This window comes from Rutidosis leptorrhynchoides, chromosome 2 (assembly GCF_046630445.1).
Source record: "Rutidosis leptorrhynchoides isolate AG116_Rl617_1_P2 chromosome 2, CSIRO_AGI_Rlap_v1, whole genome shotgun sequence".
NCBI lineage: Eukaryota > Viridiplantae > Streptophyta > Magnoliopsida > Asterales > Asteraceae > Rutidosis > Rutidosis leptorrhynchoides.
The window spans coordinates 46,312,560-46,335,046 of record NC_092334.1 but is presented as its reverse complement, the minus strand read 5'-3'; the positions used below and the strand labels follow the sequence as shown (position 1 = coordinate 46,335,046).

General features: G+C 32.4%; 1 protein-coding gene across 1 annotated transcript in view; it reads right to left on the bottom strand.

Annotated features, from left to right (window-relative positions):
* The window catches only part of LOC139890817 (uncharacterized), a 144,155-nt gene extending 123,645 nt beyond the window's left edge, over positions 1-20,510 (bottom strand). The window contains exon 1 of the mRNA XM_071873732.1: positions 20,234-20,510. Within this exon, the coding sequence (XP_071729833.1) occupies positions 20,234-20,510 (277 nt within the window). The remainder of the gene's footprint in view (positions 1-20,233) is intronic.
* Between the last annotated feature and the right edge of the window lie 1,977 nt (positions 20,511-22,487).

The window sequence follows — 22,487 nt, the reverse complement described above, 5'->3', positions numbered from 1 at the left end:
ATTAATATATATTTGATTAGTATTTTTATAACAATACCTAGCTTGTTATATATAAATATTTATATAATTATTGTTAATATAATTAAAATATACTTATAACTTTAATAATATCTTCAAAACTTTTACTTTCATAAACGTAATTATTTATAATAATAATGGTATAGGTAATACTGATAATAACAATAATGACAGTTTTTAATGAAAAACAAAATAATAATTTTAGTAATAATCCTAATGATAATAATAATAACACTATTAATAATGATAATCTTAGTAATGATAATAACGATAATAATAACAGTGTTAGTAATAATAACTATTTTGAATTTCTAACTTATAACTATAGTTCCTATAACTTAATTTCATAGTCATATTCATAACTGCATCTGTATTCATAAAATTTCATAACTATTTTCTAGAATTTTACCACAACAGCTTTTTATTATTATCTTTATAATATAGACGTTATTAACATATTCGTAATCATACTAATAATAGTAACGGTAATACTACTATAATAATAATACTAATAATAATAATATTAATAATGTTAATACTAATAATTTTTAAATGATAATACTAGTACTAATGCTAATAATAATATTAACAATGATATTAATATTTATATAATCATATTAATATGATAATAATACTTGTATTATGATAGTAATAATAATGATATTCTTAATAATAATAACATTAACTAATAATAACCATAATAATAATAATAATTATAATAATAATAATAATAATAATAATAATAATGATGATGATGATAATAATAATAATAATAATAATAATAATAATAATAATAATAATAATAATAATAATAATAATAATAATAATAATAATAATAATAATAATAATAATAATAATAATTTTGATATGAAAAACTACCTCAAAAGATGCCTTAAAAAGAAAACTACCGCGAACGAGACTCGAACCCGAGACCTCTCGCTCACACAACCAACACACAAACCACTCATCCATTGTTACTTTTCTGACTATAAACCCATCCAAATTTTAATTAACCCGAAATAATCTATTTCCATTTTTCTTTCTTCAATCTTCATAACTCGTACGTCCCCCAGCAAAACATCTCGGTCCAACTACTTATACGGCCCAACAGCAATAATCCAAGCCTGGTTACAAATGGAAGCCCAAATAGCAGCCCAGCACGCTAATGTTTCAACAACAAAAAAATATGCCCTGGCCTAGAATCGAACCCCAGACCTCTCGGTTCTCAACACACCTCCTTACCACTCAGCTGTTACTTCGTTACTGATTTAATCTCCAAATTAAAATACATAACTTGTATCTATCTGTCATTTTTTCTTCTTCGTCATCTAAAATCAAACGTCATCACTTATCATCGCTTTCTCACTTCATTCTTTACATTCACGAATCATCATCATCTCTTAATCATCACCTCATCATCTTCAAATCATAATCATCATCTTCTTTGTTATCCTATCATCACCTTTACTCGCAACCCATTATCACCATCATCATCTTTATATATCGTTTATCGTCATCAATTTTCATCATCATCTTCGTCATCACAAATATCATTTTTATTTAAGGTTACCTCACAGAAAAATATTGTACAGCAGCTACAGTTCTGGGTTTCTAAAAACAATATATCAGCATTAGCCTTCGATCTATATCATGTAGGTTGCAAGCGTGTAGCAGTAGCATTAATCAGAAACAGCAAACGGTTGTAGATTTAGAGCTTGAAAGAAAAGAAAAAAAAAATAAATAAATACGAGTAGCTGCTGTAGGTTGTAGATTTGCGTGGTGGTTTACAACCGTGATTGTGGCGGTTGTTTGAAAATAACAGAAGAAGAACAGATGGCGTAGCAGTTCACATGATGGTGATTTGTGGTAGTCCATGACTGAAAATAGGAATCCAAAATAAATAAATCGTGTGATGGTGGTGATTGGGGTGGCAGTCTATGGTAGTTGAAGTGGTGAAAAGTTAATCGATGGTATAAGGTTTTCATGGTGGTGGATCTTGGTGGTGACTTCATGGTGTTCGTTGGTAACCATGGAGAGGAGAGAAAAATGGTTGATCACGGTGGTGGTAATAATATGGTGCTCGATGTGTCATGGTGGTTGTAGAATATCGATGGTTGAAGGTGGGTATTCTTGAACGGGTTTCGAATGATGGCGAAAGATGGTGGTGGTTCGAAGGCTTGATGAAGGTGATGATGGTTAAATGGGTTTAGAAGAAAGAAGGAATTTGAAATTACAAGTGTTGTAGTATGTGCGTGTGAATCGGGGAAAAAAAATTAAGTAATACATTATGTATGTATGGTGATATGCCTATGTATATATAAAACATCAAAAATCAATCAAGAACGGTAGCATGTGTGCTCCACAATTTAAAAGAAACAAATTGTATCACCAGTAACATGTTCTCAATAATTAACATTTAGAATCAATCGTGTATATTAATAGGTATGTGTATGTTAGTGTGTATATATATATATATATATATATATATATATATATGAAGTTAGATAAATTATCAATCATAAACAGTGAGTCTTACTAAATAATTCAAATTCACAGGACTATGATTCATAATAGTGAACAAAGAAGGTATTAAGGTGGATCCGGCAAAGATAGAAACTGTTGAAAAGTGGGAAACCCCGAAAACTCCGAAACATATACGCCAGTTTTTAGGACTAGCTGGTTACTACAGAAGGTTCATCCAAGACTTTTCCAGAATAGCAAAACCCTTGACTGCATTAACGCATAAAGGGAAGAAATTTGAATGGAAGGATGAACAAGAGAAAGCGTTTCAGTTATTGAAGAAAAAGTTAACTACGGCACCTATATTATCATTACCTGAAGGGAATGATGATTTTGTGATATATTGTGACGCCTCAAAGCAAGGTCTCGGTTGTGTATTAATGCAACGAACGAAAGTAATTGCTTATGCGTCTAGATAATTGAAGATTCACGAACAAAATTATATGACGCATGATTTGAAATTAGGCGCGGTTGTTTTTGCATTAAAGACTTGGAGGCACTACTTATATGGGGTCAAAAGTATTATATATAACGACCACAAAAGTCTTCAACACATATTTAATCAGAAACAACTGAATATGAGGCAGCGTAGGTGGATTGAATTGTTGAATGATTACGACTTTGAGATTCGTTACCACCCGGGGAAGGCAAATGTGGTAGCCGACGCCTTGAGCAGGAAGGACAGAGAACCCATTCGAGTAAAATCTATGAATATAATGATTCACAATAACCTTACTACTCAAATAAAGGAGGCGCAACAAGGAGTTTTAAAAGAGGGAAATTTAAAGGATGAAATACCCAAAGGATAGGAGAAGCATCTTAATATTCAGGAAGACGGAACCTGGTATAGGGCTGAAAGGATTTGGGTACCAAAATTTGGAGATATGAGAGAAATGGTACTTAGAGAAGCTCATAAAACCAGATACTCAATACATCCTGGAACGGGGAAGATGTACAAGGATCTCAAGAAACATTTTTGGTGGCCGGGTATGAAAGTCGATGTTGCTAAATATGTAGGAGAATGTTTGACGTGTTCTAAGGTCAAAGCTGAGCATCAGAAACCATTAGGTCTACTTCAACAACCCGAAATCCCAGAATGAAAATGGGAAAATATTACCATGGATTTCATCACTAAATTGCCAAGGACTGCAAGTGGTTTTGATACTATTTGGGTAATAGTTGATCGTCTCACCAAATCAGCACACTTCCTGCCAATAAGAGAAGATGACAAGATGGAGAAGTTAGCACGACTGTATTTGAAGGAAGTCATCTCCAGACATGGAATACCAATCTCTATTATCTCTGATAGGGATGGCAGATTTATTTCAAGATTCTGACAGACATTACAGCAAGCATTAGGAACTCATCTAGACATGAGTACTGCCTATCATCTACAAACTAATGGGCAGAGTGAAAGGACGATACAAACGCTTGAATACATGCTACGAGCATGTGTTATTAATTTCGAAAACAGTTGGGATCGACATCTACCGTTAGCAGAATTTTCCTACAACAACAGCTACCATTCAAGCATTGAGATGGCGCCGTTTGAAGCACTTTATGGTAAAAAGTGCAGGTCTCTGATTTGTTGGAGTGAAGTGGGGGATAGACAGATTACGGGTCCGGAGATAATACAAGAAACTACCGAGAAGATCATCCAAATTCAACAACGGTTGAAAACCGCCCAAAGTCGACAAAAGAGCTATGCTGACATTAAAAGAAAAGATATAGAATTTGAAATTGGAGAGATGGTCATGCTTAAAGTTGCACCTTGGAAAGGCGTTGTTCGATTTGGTAAACGAGAGAAATTAAATCCAAGGTATATTGGACCATTCAAGATTATTGATCGTGTCGGACCAGTAGCTTACCGACTTGAGTTACCTCAACAACTCGCAGCTGTACATAACACTTTCCACGTCTTGAAATTGAAGAAATGTTTTGCTAAAGAAGATCTCACTATTCCGTTAGATGAAATCCAAATCAACGAAAAACTTCAATTCATCGAAGAACCCGTCGAAATAATGGATCGTGAGGTTAAAAGACTTAAGCAAAACAAGATACCAATTGTTAAGGTTCGATGGAATGCTCGTAGAGGACCCGAGTTCACCTGGGAATGAGAAGATCAGATGAAGAAGAAATACCCGCATTTATTTCCAGAAGATACGTCAACACCTCCAACTGCTTAAAATTTCGGGACGAAATTTATTTAACGGGTAGGTACTGTAGTGACCCGAACTTTTCCATGTTTATATATATATTAAATGAAATTTTTATTTACATGATTAAGTGTTTCCAACATGTTAAGCACTCAAACTTGTTAAGACTTGATTAATTGAAATAAGTTTCATATAGACAATTGACCACCCAAGTTGACCGGTGATTCACGAACGTTAAAACTTGTAAAAACTATATGATGACATATATATGGATATATATATAGTTAACATAATATTATGATAAGTAAACATATCATTAAGTATATTAACAATGAACTACATATGTAAAAGCAAGACTACTAACTTAATGATTTTGAAACGAGACATATATGTAATGATTATCGTTGTAACGACATTTAATGTATATATATCATATTAAGAGATATTAATAAATCATATTATCATGATAATATAATAATTTAAAATCTCATTTGATATTATAAACATTGGGTTAACAACATTTAACAAGATCGTTAACCTAAAGGTTTCAAAACAACACTTACATGTAACGACTAACGATGACTTAACGACTCAGTTAAAATGTATATACATGTAGTGTTTTAATATGTATTCATACACTTTTGAAAGACTTCAAAACACTTATCAAAATACTTCTACTTAACAAAAATGCTTACAATTACATCCTCGTTCAGTTTCATCAACAATTCTACTCGTATGCACCCGTATTCGTACTCGTACAATACACAGCTTTTAGATGTATGTATTATTGGTATATACACTCCAATGATCAGATCTTAGCAGCCCATGTGAGTCACCTAACACATGTGAGAACCATCATTTGGCAACTAGCATGAAATATCTCATAAAATTACAAAAATATGAGTAATCATTCATGACTAATTTACATGAAAACAAAATTACATATCGTTTATATCTAATCCATACACCAACGACCAAAAACATCTATAAACACTTTCATTCTTCAATTTTATTCATCTAATTGATCTCTCTCAAGTTCTATCTTCAAGTTCTAAGTGTTCTTCATAAATTCTACAAATTCTAGTTTCATAAAATCAAGAATACTTCCAAGTTTGCTAGCTTACTTTCAATCTTGTAGAGTGATCATCCAACCTCAAGAAATCTTTCTTATTTACAGTAAGATATCTTTTTAATATAAGGTAATACTCATATTCAAACTTTTATTCAATTTCTATAACTATAACAACCTTATTTCGAGTGGAAATCTTACTTGAACTTGTTTTCGTGTCATGATTCTACTTCAAGAACTTTCAAGCCATCCAAGATCCTTTGAAGCTAGATCCATTTGTCTCTTTTCCAGTAGATTTATCCACAAAACTTGAGGTAGTAATGATGTTCATAACATCATTCGATTCATACATATAAAGCTATCTTATTCGAAGGTTTAAACTTGAAATCACTAGAACATAGTTTAGTTAATTCTAAACTTGTTCGCAAACAAAAGTTAATCCTTCTAACTTGACTTTTAAAATCAACTAAACACATGTTCTATATCTATATGATATGCTAACTTAATGATTTAAAGCCTGGAAACACAAAAAACACCGTAAAACTGGACATACGCCGTCGTAGTAACACCGCGGGCTGTTTTGGGTTTGATAATTAAAAACTATGATAAACTTTGATTTAAAAGTTGTTCTTCTGGGAAAATAATTTTTCTTATGAACATGAAACTATATCCAAAAATCATGGTTAAACTCAAAGTGGAAGTATGTTTTTCAAAATGGTCATCAAGACGTCGTTCTTTCGACTGAAATGACTACCTCTTACAAAAATGACTTGTAACTTATATTTATGACTATAAACCTATACTTTTTCTGTTTATATTCATAAAATAGAGTTCAATATGAAACCATAGCAATTTTATTCACTCAAAACGGATTTAAAATGAAGAAGTTATGGGTAAAACAAGATTGGATATTTTTTGATTTTTGTAGCTACGGGAAATATTAACAATTCTATACAAATCATATCCTAGCTAACTTATATTGTATTATACATGTATTCTAATATATTATGTAATCTTGAGATACCATAGACACGTATGCAAATATTTTGACATATCATATCGACCCATGTATATATATTATTTGGAACAACCATAGACACTCTATATGCAGTAATGTTGGAGTCAGCTATACAGGGTTGAGGTTGATTCCAAAAATATATATACTTTGAGTTGTGATATAGCCTGAGACGTGTATACACTGGGTCATGGATTGATTCAAGATAATATATATCGATTTATTTCTGTACATCTAACTGTGGACAACTAGTTGTAGGTTACTAACGAGGACATCTGACTTAATAAACTTAAAACATCAAAATGTATTAAAAGTGTTGTAAATATATTTTGAACATACTTTGATATATATGTACATATTTGTTATAGGTTCGTGAATCGACCAGTGGCCAAGTCTTACTTCCCGACGAAGTAAAAATCTGTGAAAGTGAGTTATAGTCCCACTTTTAAAATCTAATATTTTGGGATGAGAATACATGCAGTTTTATAAATGTTTTACGAAATAGACACAAGTAAATGAAACTACATTATATGGGTGAATGATCGAAGCCGAATATGCCCCTTTTGCTTGGTAGCCTAAGAATTAGTAAACCAATCTACTAATTGACGCGAATCCTAAAGATAGATCTATTGGGCCTAACGAACCCCATCCAAAGTACCGGATGCTTTAGTACTTCGAATTCGTTTTTATCATGTCCGAAGGATTTCCCAGAATGATAGGGGATATTCTTATATGCATCTTGTTAATGTCGGTTACCAGGTGTTCACCATATGAATGAATTTTATCTCTATGTATGGGATGTATATTGAAATATGAAATCTTGTGGTCTATTATTATGATTTGATAATATATAGGTTAAACCTATAACTCGCCAATATTTTTGTTGACGTTTTATGCATGTTTATTCTCAGGTGATTATTAAGAGCTTCCGCTGTCGCATACTTAAATAAGGACGAGATTTGGAGTCCATGCTTGTATGATATTGTGTAAAAACTGCATTCAAGAAACTTATTTCGTTGTAACATATTTGTATTGTAAACCATTATGTAATGGTCGTATGTAAACAGGATATTTTAGATTATCATTATTTGATAATCTACGTAAAGCTTTTTAAACCTTTATTGATGAAATAAAGGTTATGATTTATTTTAAAATGAATGCAGTCTTTGAAAAACGTCTCATATAGAGGTCAAAACCTCGCAACAAAATCAATTAATATGGAACGTTTTTAATCAATAAGAACGGGACATTTCAGCATGCATACCATTTCATAATATATCCAACTATAATTGACTTGATAAAAATCTTGGAAAACTCAATGACTCGAATGCAACGTCTTTTGAAATATGTCATGAATGACTCCAAGTAATATCTCTAAAATGAGCAAATGCACAGCGAAAGATTTCTTTCATACCTGAGAATAAACATGCTTTAAAGTGTCAACCAAAAGGTTGGTGAGTTCATTAGTTTATCATAATCAATCATTTCCAATAATATAATAGACCACAAGATTTTTATTTCCATTCTTCATAAACATAATTTCATAGCAGGCATTTCGCACAGCATAGAGATAAAATCATTCTTATGGATTGAACACCTGGTAACCGACGTTAACTTTAACGCATAGAATATCCCCAAACAGAACCTCTCGTCTGTATAATATTAATCTCGAAGTACTAAAGCCATCCATAACCTGAATGGGGGTAGTTAGGCCCAATAGATCTATCTTTAGGATTCGCGTCAATTAGGGGCCATTTCCCTAATTCTTAGGTTACCAGACTTGAAGGGAGATATTCGGTTTAATAATCCAACCATATAATGTAGTTTTCAATTACTTATGTCTATTTCGTAAAACATTTATAAAAGCAGTGCATGTATTCTCAGTCCCAAAATATATATTGCAAAAGCTGCTAAAAAGGGAGCAAATGAAACTCACGATACTGTATTTTGTAGTAAAAATACATATGACGACATTGAATAATGCAGGGTTGACCTCGGATTCACGAACCTATATCATTTGGATATTTATTAATACACATAATTGTAATCGAATAAGTTTATATTTTATATCTTAAATTATATATTATATATATTTAGTTTGTGTATATATTCAAGATGTTTAATATTTATATAGTTATATTAATATATATTTGATTAATATTTTTATAACAATACCTAGCTTGTTATATATAAATATTTATATAATTATTGTTAATATAATTAAAATATACTTATAACTTTAATAATATCTTCAAAACTTTTACTTTCATAAACGTAATTATTTATAATAAGAATGGTATAGGTAATACTGATAATGACAATAATGATAGTTTTTAATGAAAAACAAAATAATAATTTTAGTAATAATCCTAATAATAATAATAATAACACTATTAATAATGATAATCTTAGTAATGATAATAACGATAATAATAACAGTGTTAGTAATAATAATCAGATTTATCATAAACATCATTTTTGAATTTCTAACTTATAACTATAGTTCCTATAACTTAATTTCATAGTCATATTCATAACTGCATCTGTATTCATAAAATTTCATAACTATTTTCTAGAATTTTACCACAACAGCTTTTTATTAGTATCTTTATAATATAGACGTTATTAACATATTCGTAATCATACTAATAATAGTAACGGTAATACTACTATAATAATAATACTAATAATAATAATATTAATAATGTTAATACTAATAATTTTTAAATGATAATACTAGTACTAATGCTAATAATAATATTAGCAATGATATTAATATTTATATAATGGTATTAATATGATAATAATACTTGAATTATGATAGTAATAATAATGATATTCTTAATAATAATAACATTAACTAATAACAACCATAATAATAATAATGATAATAATAATAATAATAATAATAATAATAATAATAATAATAATAATAATAATAATAATAATAATAATAATAATAACAATAACAATAATAATAATAATAATAATAATAATAATAATAATAATAATAATAATAATAATAATAATAATAATAATAATAATAATTTTGATATGAAAAACTACTTCAAAAGATGCTTTAAAAAGAAAACTGCCGCGAACGGGACTCGAACCCGAGACCTCTCGCTCACACAACCAACACACAAACCACTCGTCCATTGTTACTTTTCTGAATATAAACCCATCCAAATTTTAATTAACCCGAAATAATCTGTTTCCATTTTTCTTTCTTCAATCTTCATAACTCGTACGTCCCCCAGCAAAACATCTCGGCCCAACTACTTATACGGCCCAACAACAATAATTCAAGCCTGATTATAAATGGAAGCCCAAATAGCAGCCCAGCACGCTAATGTTTTTAAAAAAAATATATGCCCCGGCCTAGAATCGAACCCCAGACCTCTCGGTTCTCAACACACCTCCTTACCACTCAGCTGTTACTTCGTTACTGATTTAATCTCCGAATTAAAATACATAACTTGTATCTATCTGTCAGTTTTTCTTCTTCATCATCTAAAATCAAACGTTATCACTTATCATCGCTTTCTCACTTCATTCTTGCCATTCACGAATCATCATCATCTCTTAATCATCACCTCATCATCTTCAAATCATAATCATTATCTTCTTTGTTATCCTATCATCACCTTAACTCGCAAACCATTATCACCATCATCATCTTTATATACGTTTATCATCATCAATTTGCATCATCATCTTCGTCATTCTAAATATCATTTTTATTTAAGGTTACCTCACAGAAAAATATTGTACAGCAGCTACAGTTCTGGGTTTCTAAAAAAAAAATATAGCAGCATTAGCCTTCGATCTATATCGTGCAGGTTGCAAGCGTGTAGCAGTAGCATTAATCAGAAACAGCAAACGGTTGTAGGTTTAGAGCTTGAAAGAAAAGAAAAAAAAGATAATAAATAAATACGAGTAGCTGCTGTAGGTTGTAGATTTGCGTGGTGGTTTACAACCGTGATTGTGGCGGTTGTTTGAAAATCCATCGTTATATGATCCCATTTCTACTGAGGAATTTCTAACTGTCGTAGAGATCCGTATGGTTTCTGATGTTCTGCCTTAACTTGCGCACAAATATGACATTTCTCAACGAAACCTGCAACATCTGTCTTCATTGTCGGCCACCAATACAATGTTTTCAAGTCTCTATACATCTTAGTAATACCTGGATGCACTGATAATCTCGATTTATGCACTTCAATAAGGATTAAATCCCTCAAATCTCCAAGCATAGGCACCCAAATTTGATCTTTATAGGTCTTTAATCCTCTAGAATCATTGCATAGGTCAAATTTTCTTTTGGTCATTTGTTCAGTCTTTAGGTTTTCGTCATTCAAAGCTACTAACTGTACGGTTTTCAATCGATCAATCAAGTCTGAAACTATCTCAATTCTCATAAATTTGGCATTTTCGACTGTTTTCTTACAACTCAGAGCATCTGCGACCACATTTGCTTTACCCGGATGGTACTTAATCTCACAATCGTAGTCTTTAATCAGTTCTAAACATCGACGTTGACGCATATTTAATTCTTTCTGCGAAAAGATATATTGAAGACTCTTATGATCTGTATATATTTCACAATGTGTACCATACAAATAATGTCTCCAAAGCTTCAAAGCAAACACAACTGCAGTTAACTCTAAATCGTGAGTAGGGTAGTTTCGTTCATGATTCTTCAACTGTCGTGAAGCATACGCTATAACCTTATTTCTCTGCATCAAAAAGCAACCCAGACCTGCTCGTGACGCATCACAGTAAACTACAAAGTCTTATGTTCCCTCTGGTAAAGCTAAAATCGGCGCTTGACATAACAACTGTTTGAGAGTCTGAAAAGCCTTTTCTTGTTCATCAGTCCATCGAAAGGCTACATCTTTTCTAGTTAACTTATTCAACAGACCTGCTATTTTAGAGAAGTCTTTGATAAATCGGCGGTAATAACCTGCTAAACCCAGAAAACTCTTAATTTCTGTCGACATTTTCGGTGAGTTCCAATTCATTACGGCCTCTATCTTAGACTGATCTACTTTAATACCCTGTTCACAAATCACATGACCCAGAAACTGTACTTCCCGCAACCAAAATTCACACTTAGATAACTTAGCGTACAACTGTTCCTGTTTCAGAAGTTCTAATACCAATCTCAAATGTGTAGCATGATCTTTCTCAGTTTTCGAATATATCAAGATATCATCTATGAAGACAATCACAAACTTGTCAAGATACTGTCGACACACCCTGTTCATGAGATCCATAAACACTACTGGCGCGTTTGTTAACCCAAATGGCATAACTAAAAATTCATAATGACCATATCTAGTTCTGAACGCTGTTTTCGGTATATCACCCTCTGCAACACGTACCTGATGTTACCCTGAACGTAAATCAATCTTTGAAAAGTAGGAAGCACCCTGTAACTGATCAAATAAGTCATCTATTCTTGGTAACAGATACTTATTCTTGATTGTTCTCTTATTCAAATTGCGGTAATCTATACACATACGAAGCGACCCATCTTTCTTTTTCACAAACAAAACAGGAGCACCCCACGGTGAAGAACTTGGTCGGATAAACCCCTTATCTAACAGTTCCTGAATCTGAGACATCATTTCTCGGATTTCTGACGGAGTTAATCTGTAAGGAGCTTTTGCAACTGGCGTAGCACCTGGAACCAAATCAATTTTATACTCTACTTCACGTACTGGAGGTAACCCTAGTAAATCATCTGGAAATACTTCTGGAAATTCAGACACAATGGAAATATCGGTCACCTGCTTCTTCTCTTTCTTAACATCAATCACGTAGGCTAAGAATGAATCACACCCTTTCGTTATTGCCTTCTGAGCTTTCATTAGGGAAACCATAGGGAAGTTAAGTCCACTGCGCTCTCCCCTAGCTATCACTCGGGATCCGTCGGCCAAACGGAAAGAAATCATCTTCTTATCACACTTAATATTAGCCCTATTAGCTCTTAACCAGTTCATACCTATGACTACATCAAAGCTAGGTATAGGCATCAACAAACAGGTTAAAGGGAAGGAATGGCCGTCGATTTCGATGGTAATTCCAGACACAGATGATGTGCATGGAACCATTTTACCATCAGCTACTTCTATTCCCAAAGGCTCATCTAACATCCTAACAGGCAACTTCAACTTATTACAGAAGCCTAAGGACATAAAAGAACGATTTGCTCCAGAATCAAATAACACACGAGCTGGCAAGGAATTAACCAAGAACATACCGGTAATGACGTCATCGGTAGCGGTTGTAGCGTCTACCGTCATCTAAAACGCCCTTGCCTCTGCTGTTGGAGGATTCGTTCTCTTCTGCCTGGCAGTAGAAGCAGAAGATCCCCCAGAAGTAACTGACCTTGCTCCTGACCCTGCCCCAGAACCGGATCTTGACACAGATGGACAATTTGCTGATCTATGCCCCTCTTGATGGCAAATCCAACAAACATTAGACTTAAAAGAACAAGCGGTTAATTCATGACCTAACACTCCACATTTCAAACACCTTCTGGTCATTGGAGAACACGGGCCGGTATGGGTTGACTTACAAACATTACACCACCCAGACTGACTTGAACTTGATCCACTAATACCAGACTTACTTTTCTGTTTAAACCCGCCTGACTTTTTACCACGAAAATCGGATTGCTTACTCGACTTCTGATTTGACTGTACACCCGATTGACCTTCTGATTTACCCCCAAAAGATCCACTTCTCGAACTTTCTCTTTTTGCTGCCATTATATCACCTTCAGTAATCTTCGCCATCTCATGAGCCTGTGCCAACGTGGTTGCAAATCTCGCAACTGTTCTATATTCTGGCTTAATCACCCGCATAAAATGCTGAATCTTATCTTTCTCAGTTGGTACCCACTGTTGAACGAACCTTAACTTAGATGTAAAATCTCTGAAAACCTCATCAATCGTCATACTTTCAGTCATCTTCATACTTAGAAACTCAGTTTTCAATCTTTCCATCTCATACTGTGACGATGGCTCCAAATCCATATGGACGAACACGTCATTCATCGATTTCATTGCGAGGTATTTGACCTCTATATGATACGTTTTATAAACATTGCATTCTTTTGAAAAGGCAAACCAAATATGAATATTTAAATCAAAGGTTTTCGACATCTGATGATTTCTACATATAGACAATCACTGTAAATAATAGTTTACAACAGTACTTCCGTTGACAATGCAGTCAAAATAAGATACATGGTGATGATTTGGTGAATGCAACGTTTCTTGAAAAATATGCCATGTAAGACTCCATGCACATAGCTTGTCTATCATATAAGCAAACAGCGAAATACTTCTAGGAAACCTGAGAATAAACATGCTAACAAGTGTCAACACAAAGGTTGGTGAGTTCATAGTTTGTATGTTTCGCATAATCTGTATATAAAGGTGGATCACAAGATTTCAGTTGTTTCATCCAGAAACGTTTATCAAAAGTTTGTCAATAGATTCTACGTAACAGAGCACCCTGGTAACTAAGCTTTAATGTTATAATGATAAATACCCCATTCGTTTTAATACACGCAAACCAACGTGTCCTAAACTCAAATAACACACGTCCATTAAAAGGCTAGCGCTCTAGCTCGGACGGGGATGTCAAGCCCTATGGATCCATATACTGTTATTCGCGCCCACCAGTCCATATCCTATGTATTGGCAGCTACTAGTTACCAAAGCTAAGGGATTTTCGGTTCAAACTCAGTGTAGAATTAAGTATGTACTTGTATCCATTGCGTTTAAAATAAATTGCATGTATTCTCAGCCCAAAAATATATATTGCAAAAGCAATTAAAAAGGGAGCAATGAAACTCACACTTTATAATTATTGTAAAACAGTTATTAAAGCATTTGCATGTATTCTCAGCCCAAAAATGTAAAGGGTAAAAGGGATCATATGAAACTCACCTTAGCAGCATATAAAGTCGTTCACCAAAATGTGATCGAAACTCGGATTACCAAATAACCGTAGATCTCAACGTATCAATATTGAGATTCAATATTGTAGAAAAGTACGTAGACACAACGGAGATGATAAAACTATGTTTGATTCATAAATATACCCCCGAACATTACCCATAACCTCCTTGGCAATAACCCATAATTTCCTTAGCTCTATCCCGCTCGAAAACCATTTTGAAAGTGACACGCTCATAACCTCGTCATAATATTTTATGTATAATATTACTAAAAATATTAAGATTAATAATAATAATAATAATAATAATAATAATATTAATAATAATAATATAATAATAATAATAATAATAATAATAATAATACAGAGATAAATATAAAAGAAAATGAAGAACTGAAACAAAATCGGGCGAATTTATAGATTTGAGCCACCATCACCCACCATGCGATCGCATGGTTTCATAGGCATACGGCCATGCGATCGCATGGCCAACTGTCACCAGCCTGGTTCGTTTGTTTTTATCTTTGTCGACATAATATTATATTTATATATAATTTATATAATTAATTATATATTATATTAAATTCACGTGCATAGTTGACTTGTAATTTTCGTTCCAATAAGTCGTACGTCATCACTCGACTTATGTCCCGGTTTCGATTTTTCGAACGTCCTTTCGTATACTGAGAAAACTTGTACTTTACGTTTCGTGAATCGTACCTTTATCAAAATATAGTCTTAAATCATCCATAAACTATACCACTCGAGGTATAACTTATACATTTGAGTGTTTTGGTCATTTACTTTTATAAATCATCGTCTCGCTATTTGTTAATATATATATTACATACATTTACATTTTGAAATAGTGTTTTACTGTAGCAATTCACTGTAGCAAATAGTGATTTTCGAAAACACTGTAGCATTTTGGGTACTGTAGCAATTTGAAAATACTGTAGCAAATTAGTGTTTTACTGGTTCATCTTAAATGCTTTAGTTAACTTATCTAAATATCAAACGAATTAATAAACGAATGTTACTATCGTTTACTAAATAACTTGAAATTATATATATGTATATATCTTTTTAATATACATAAATGAGTTTTTAAATACACATTGGAAGTTATTTATAAATAAATTTTAATAATAAATATTTCAACTTATCATATATATTCAAATAGATATTTAAACCAATAAGTTTAATGTACGGTATCAAACAATTAATACATTGTTACCTTTTCAAGTTATAGTATATATGTATCTATTTACATATAATTGTTCGCGAATCATCGAAAACAACTGAAAGGTATTTGAATATATGAAAGTAGTTCAAAATTTTTTAGATTCAGTTTTACAGACTTTGCTTATCGCGTCAGAAATGTTAATCATACAAAGATTAAGTTTAAATTTGATCAGAAATTTTCGGGTCATCACACATACTCAGAACAATACTGCTCACGAACCTTAGCAGCGAACTGTTCCCAAGTTATCTGACTGATCTGTTCTTTGGGTAAATATGCAGTAATAGAATCCCACCACTCCATTGCTTCACCTTTGAGAAGCCTACTAGCAAACAGTACCATAGATTCGGGCTCACAAAAACATGCTTCCAATGCTCTCTCTACTTCTCTTAGCCAATTAAGGGTCATTGTAAGGTTTGTGTGACCACTGTACTCAGGAGGTTTGCAGTCCATAAACTGTTTATAGGTACACTTCTTTCTTGTCTCAGGGACTTGAAATGGGTACATCATTTGATTAGGAAAAGTCTGGTTAAACGGGAATGGCATTGCGAGGTTTTGATAGGTGGTTTGAGGAAACTGTGACTGAAAACTGCCACCAGCTTGAGTATAAAAGTTAGGAGGAAAGGTTGTGTTCAACGCAGTGGTATTAGGGTTCCATTGCGCCCGTTCTTGTTCTAATTCTTTGATTTTCTCTTGAGCTTCTAATAACCGACTTTGAAGTTCTATTACTTCTTGAGAAGTTTCTTCTTCTGAAGACACATGTCCATCTTCGTCAGGGGCTCTAAAAGTACCAGTTCCAGGGACAGTAGGGCCAGTAGCGGTTGCTTGATTATCTGCCATTACTGCATTACCACAACACTCCAACTCACACCAAAGCTTAGTATAAATTCTGTTAGTACGAACAACTAACACATATCCTGTCCTAATACTCACTTAACCCATCTCCAGCATATTATGTTTGACATGACTCTTCTAAGTTTGGGAACATGACATTTAGATCACAATGCGCATGCTGCCAAACTAAGCTCTGATACCAACTTGTGACACCGCTGATTTTTTTTTTATACGTGGCGGAAGCATAATATTAATTAAATACGATATCGACATTTGTACAAACCGATGTCACGTGTCATTAAAACAATTTACATATTAACAGGAAGAGACGTAAATACATTCTGTTATCAAAAGTACATGGTTCATATTCTAAAAGACCACATCAGAGTTAACCCTGTCAAACATAACATCATCATGCCCGTCTTCTCCCAAAAGCACTATCTACAAAAGCTAACAATCTGCAGGGAGGAGATGGAGGGGAATTAGCACGAAGCTAAGTGAGTACGACTAACTACAGACCATAGCATACATAAGTGTTATACTAATCATGTCACAATAGTCTAACACACAAACATCACCCAAGTGCCATCTACAGAGACTCTGGCGGCTCGGCCAAACCATTAACCACCAGCTGATCGGACTGGGGCTTACCAGAAGTTCCTCCACCACCGTGTGTATATATATAATCCACACGCGACGAACGCGTCATTCACATATATATACACCTCGATTGTCTAGGCTACCACATGAGGAACCCAACCCGCAGGTTGATCTCTCCTACCGAGGCTACCACACAATAAGGACGCACCGGGCTCCAGCAGACAAGCATCAACTAACATGCAGTCATCACAAGTAGTAACTAACCATAACAATAAGTATATCTAACAAGCATGGCAATCATAATATAACATGTTTCTATATACTATAAACTCCAGTTAGTCCCACTCACCAATTACCAGCAACCAGCTCAGATAATCTACTACTGAGCGGCTTCCTTATCTTTTTCACCTGAACATAAGGCAAACCAAGTTAGTTATTGTCCATTAACACCAAATAACACAATATTAAAAATTTTTGTCAGAAAAAGTATCCGCTAATTTTTTTTTGCTTAACACTTAATAATATTTTCACTGTCTAAGACCATCGGTCGATGGTCCCATCCATCGGCCGATCGTCGACACACCATCGGTCGATGGTCTCCCCCAATCGGTCGATTGTCAAAATTACATCCGCTGGTCAGAAGTCATACACCATCGGTCGATGGTCTTGTCCACCGACCGATCGTCCCTCACCATCGGTCGATGGTCAACAACCATCGGCCGAAGGTAGTTCATCAGCTGCAACAGCAGCAAAGTGATGGGTATCACCCAAAATCGACCAATTCTTGCTCTAGAGCTCGATTATGACCTCAAAACTGACCAAATCAAAGACACTATACATTAAGAAACATAAACCCACAAGATTTGGACTCAAACAACATCAAATCTAACCACTTTGACCCAAAATACACACTTTATAAAAACTAACACAAAAACCCCATTTTCCTGAAGATTAAAGCATGAAAACTTGTGATTCTTACCTTGAAAGAATCAGTGAATCACAAGGAACACAAAGATGTAAATGATTCGAGCTCTAAAACAAGGATTAGAAATTAGGGTTTGATTGTAGGTGAAAGGAAGGTACGAGAGTGTTTTGGGAAATTTCTGGAAAATGCAAGATGGGGATAGACATCAGTCTATTATTTGGGATTAAATCCCATACTGTGTAACTCACGGGTATTTATCAGTTATCTGATATCTTTCGTACATCATTTGGCAACCCAAACGAAGTCCAAATTAAATAAACAAACATGTTCTGTGACCTTTGTCACAAACTGGTCCTAATCACATTATTAAATAATAATAATAATAATAATTAAATAAAATAAAAGCATATAATATCACAACACCAACTTAAGGACAATTTAGTAATCTTACATCTAGGCCCGATTGAGGATGTTACAGTTGGTAACCATGGAGAGGAGAGAAAAGTGGTTGATCAAGGTGGTGGTAATAATATGGTGCTCGATGTGTCATGGTGGTTGTAGAATATCGATGGTTGAAAGTGGATGTTCTTGAACTGGTTTCGAATGATGGCGAAATATGGTGGTGGTTCGAAGGCTTGATGAAGGTGATGATGGTTAAATGGGTTTAGAAGAAAGAAGGAATTTAAAATTACAAGTGTTGTAGTATGTGCGCGTGAATCGGAAAAAAAAATTAAGTAATACATTATGTATGTATGGTGATATGCCTATGTATATATAAAACATCAAAAATCAATCAAGAACAGTAGCATGTGTGCTCCACAATTTAAAAGAAACAAATTGTATCACCAGTAACATGTTCTCAATAATTAACATTTAGAATCAATCGTACATATTAATAGGTATGTGTATGTTAGTATATATATATATATATATATATATATATATATATATATATATATATATATATATATATGAAGTTAGATAAATTATCAATCATAAACAGTGAGTCTTACTAAATAATTCAAATTCACAGGAATATGATTCATAATGCAGATTATCACGGATAGTTAACTATTACTTGCAGACACTTTTAACTCGGGTAATATATCGTGCTCCGTTGTTAATCAGTAGCGGATAAGAGTCTTCAGAAAAATCCCATATTTTTAAATTAACTATATTTATTTATTTTGGTCATTATGGTATAAAATTCGATCCTTAATTTGTTAAATAAAAATTACATCAATTGTCCCTCTCATTTATGGGTGAAATATAAAATGTGTTAAAACTTAACAAATAGTTTCTAAATACATTTTTAATAAGTCTAAAATTTATAGAACTCATTTTCGTATTATCGTTTATTTTAAAATTACATAAGTTTGAATTTAACTTGCTTAATATCAATCGAAACATCAAACGAGTATTACAATCATTTAGTATTTATTTTTAATATACTTTATTTATATATAGAGATATATTTTAAATAATAATTATTATAATATCCTATTTTTATTTTATTAATTTTTAATAACAACAACATATAATACTTCAAATTATATTTCGAATTATTATTTATATATACATACACACATATCTATTTACAATTAATTGTTCTTGAATCGTCGAGAGCAGTCGAAGGTCAAATAAATATATGAACATCGTTTCAAAATTTTCTAGACTCAACATTACATACTTTGCTTATTGTATCGAAATCATATAAAGATTAAGTTTAAATTTAGTCAGAAATTTTTGGGTCGTCACACAAGTCTGAATAATCAAGTTCACTAAACACTCAACAAACCCGAAAATGATCAATGGCATCTTTAGAAAGTCCAACTAAATGAAGAAAAAGTCAATCATATGGGAAATAAGGACTAACCTTTAGGCTTCAAGCTAGCCCTTTTCCTACGAGGCTTATCAACGGGCCTTCTCTTAGGTAAGCGGGTATCTGTTAGGCTTTGTATTGACCTTACTGATGTAGGTATCCAACACGAGTGGCTCTGGTGAATTGAGCCAAAAAGTGGACGTAACTCGTTGTTGCAGGTAGCAGAAAACAACGGCTTAGAGAAATAGGAAGAGGTTGTTGTAATAGACCGAGAAACACATATAGTTCTTGATACGGGTCGGATTATGGATCTTAATGCGCTAAAAAGCATGATTGATCACTGATCAACTGTGTCAAATATATATATATATATATATATATATATATATATATATATATATATATATATATATATATATATATATATATATATATATATATATATATATATATATATATATATATATAGGGGCAGGATCAATGGGGAAGTAACCAATCGGGGGGAAGCGGGGGGAAGAAAAAAAAAATTTCGTTTTTTTGGATTTTTTTTTCCGGCATCAAAATCACACGAAAATATGAACATTTAGAAGAGACACTTCGTAATGAATGTTATTATTTAGGCGGGAAAACGATCGACAAAAATAACATTCAAGATAATATTGTTCGTGAAGAATATGAACGTTTTTTTTTTCATGTTTTGTAAAGTAAAATTTAACCTGATTTAGAATTTAGGGTTTAGGGTTTTGGGTTTATTCCATAAACCCAAAACACCAAACCCTAAACCCTAAACTCTAAACTGTTCGTGTTAAAAACTCAATCTAAATCCTAAATCTAAACCCTAAACCCTAAATTTCTAAACCCTAATATCTAAACCCTATAAACCCTAATATCTAAACCTTAATATCTAAACCCCAATAGCTAAAACCTCAACATACGCTCGAAAAACACGATAATTGTTATATATTACTTCTTCAAGCGTTTTCCCTCCAAAATAAAAACATTTATCACAAAGTGTCTCTACTAAATGTTCATATTTTCATCCCATCTATAATGTTCGTGAACAAAGTTTTTTCAAAAAACGAAAAGAAAAAAAAAAGTTTTTGCTTCCCCCCGCTTCCCCCCGATTGGTTACTTCCCTCTTGATCCTACCACTATATATATATATATATATATATATATATATATATATATATATATATATATATATATATATATATATATATATAGTTTCTATTAAAATTCTATAATGATGATGTCATTATTAGGCTATTTCCTTTGTTAACAAAAAATCAAAAATAAAAAGAAAAAAATCTAAGCAATCTTGATGATGTCATTAACATTAATTAAATATTTTATTATTTATTTAAGGTTTTTATCATATATACCCTTCTTAACTTTAATAATAACATATTTACCCTCTTAAATATGATTATATCATATGAGTACATTTTAAACATATAAACTCATCATATTTACTTATTTATTCAACCTTAATGTGATACGTCTTTATGCCCTAATTTTTTAGCGACAATTATTCATGCTTGCTTTTTCTTCTTCTCCGAGCTATGTACTATGATATTAACTACCATAATAAATACATGCTAATCATCTAATCATCAACGGTATAAAGCTATTATAAGGTGAGAATACATAATGTGATCACTATTAGTTATCTTCATATATTTTTAGCTGACTGAATTTTTTTTTATTGTTGTTAATTTCTCTTAATTGATAGGCTACGGATACTATAAATCACGTTTCGTCAATATGTTTGTAAAAACAATGACAAGTTTCTTAGTCGGAATATGGGTCATTATACTAAATAACTTTAGCATTTACGTTCACTTAATACATAAAATATATCGTTACACTGTTTTATTTAAACAAACCCGTGATTCAACGGGTCATTTCACTAGTATGTATATGTGTATATATATATATATATATATATATATATATATATATATATATATATATATATATATATATATATATATATATATATATATATATATATATAAACACTTTTTTAGGTGAATCCATTCACAACACACTGCTTCAGTAAATCTCTTAAGGAATTTTGTATGAAATAATAAAATTGACTAAACATGAAATCATACATTTAAACAAACAATACAATTTACCTTCTACCCATAAATTCAACACGAATCTAAATTAGCCCAAAAGGTTGAGATAAATATCGAATTCTGAAGTATACATACACTAGCAAGCAATAAACAAAACAACATTAATACCTGAAAAGGCAACTAAATTTCACATTTTATTGATATATTGTTTAAGATGATTT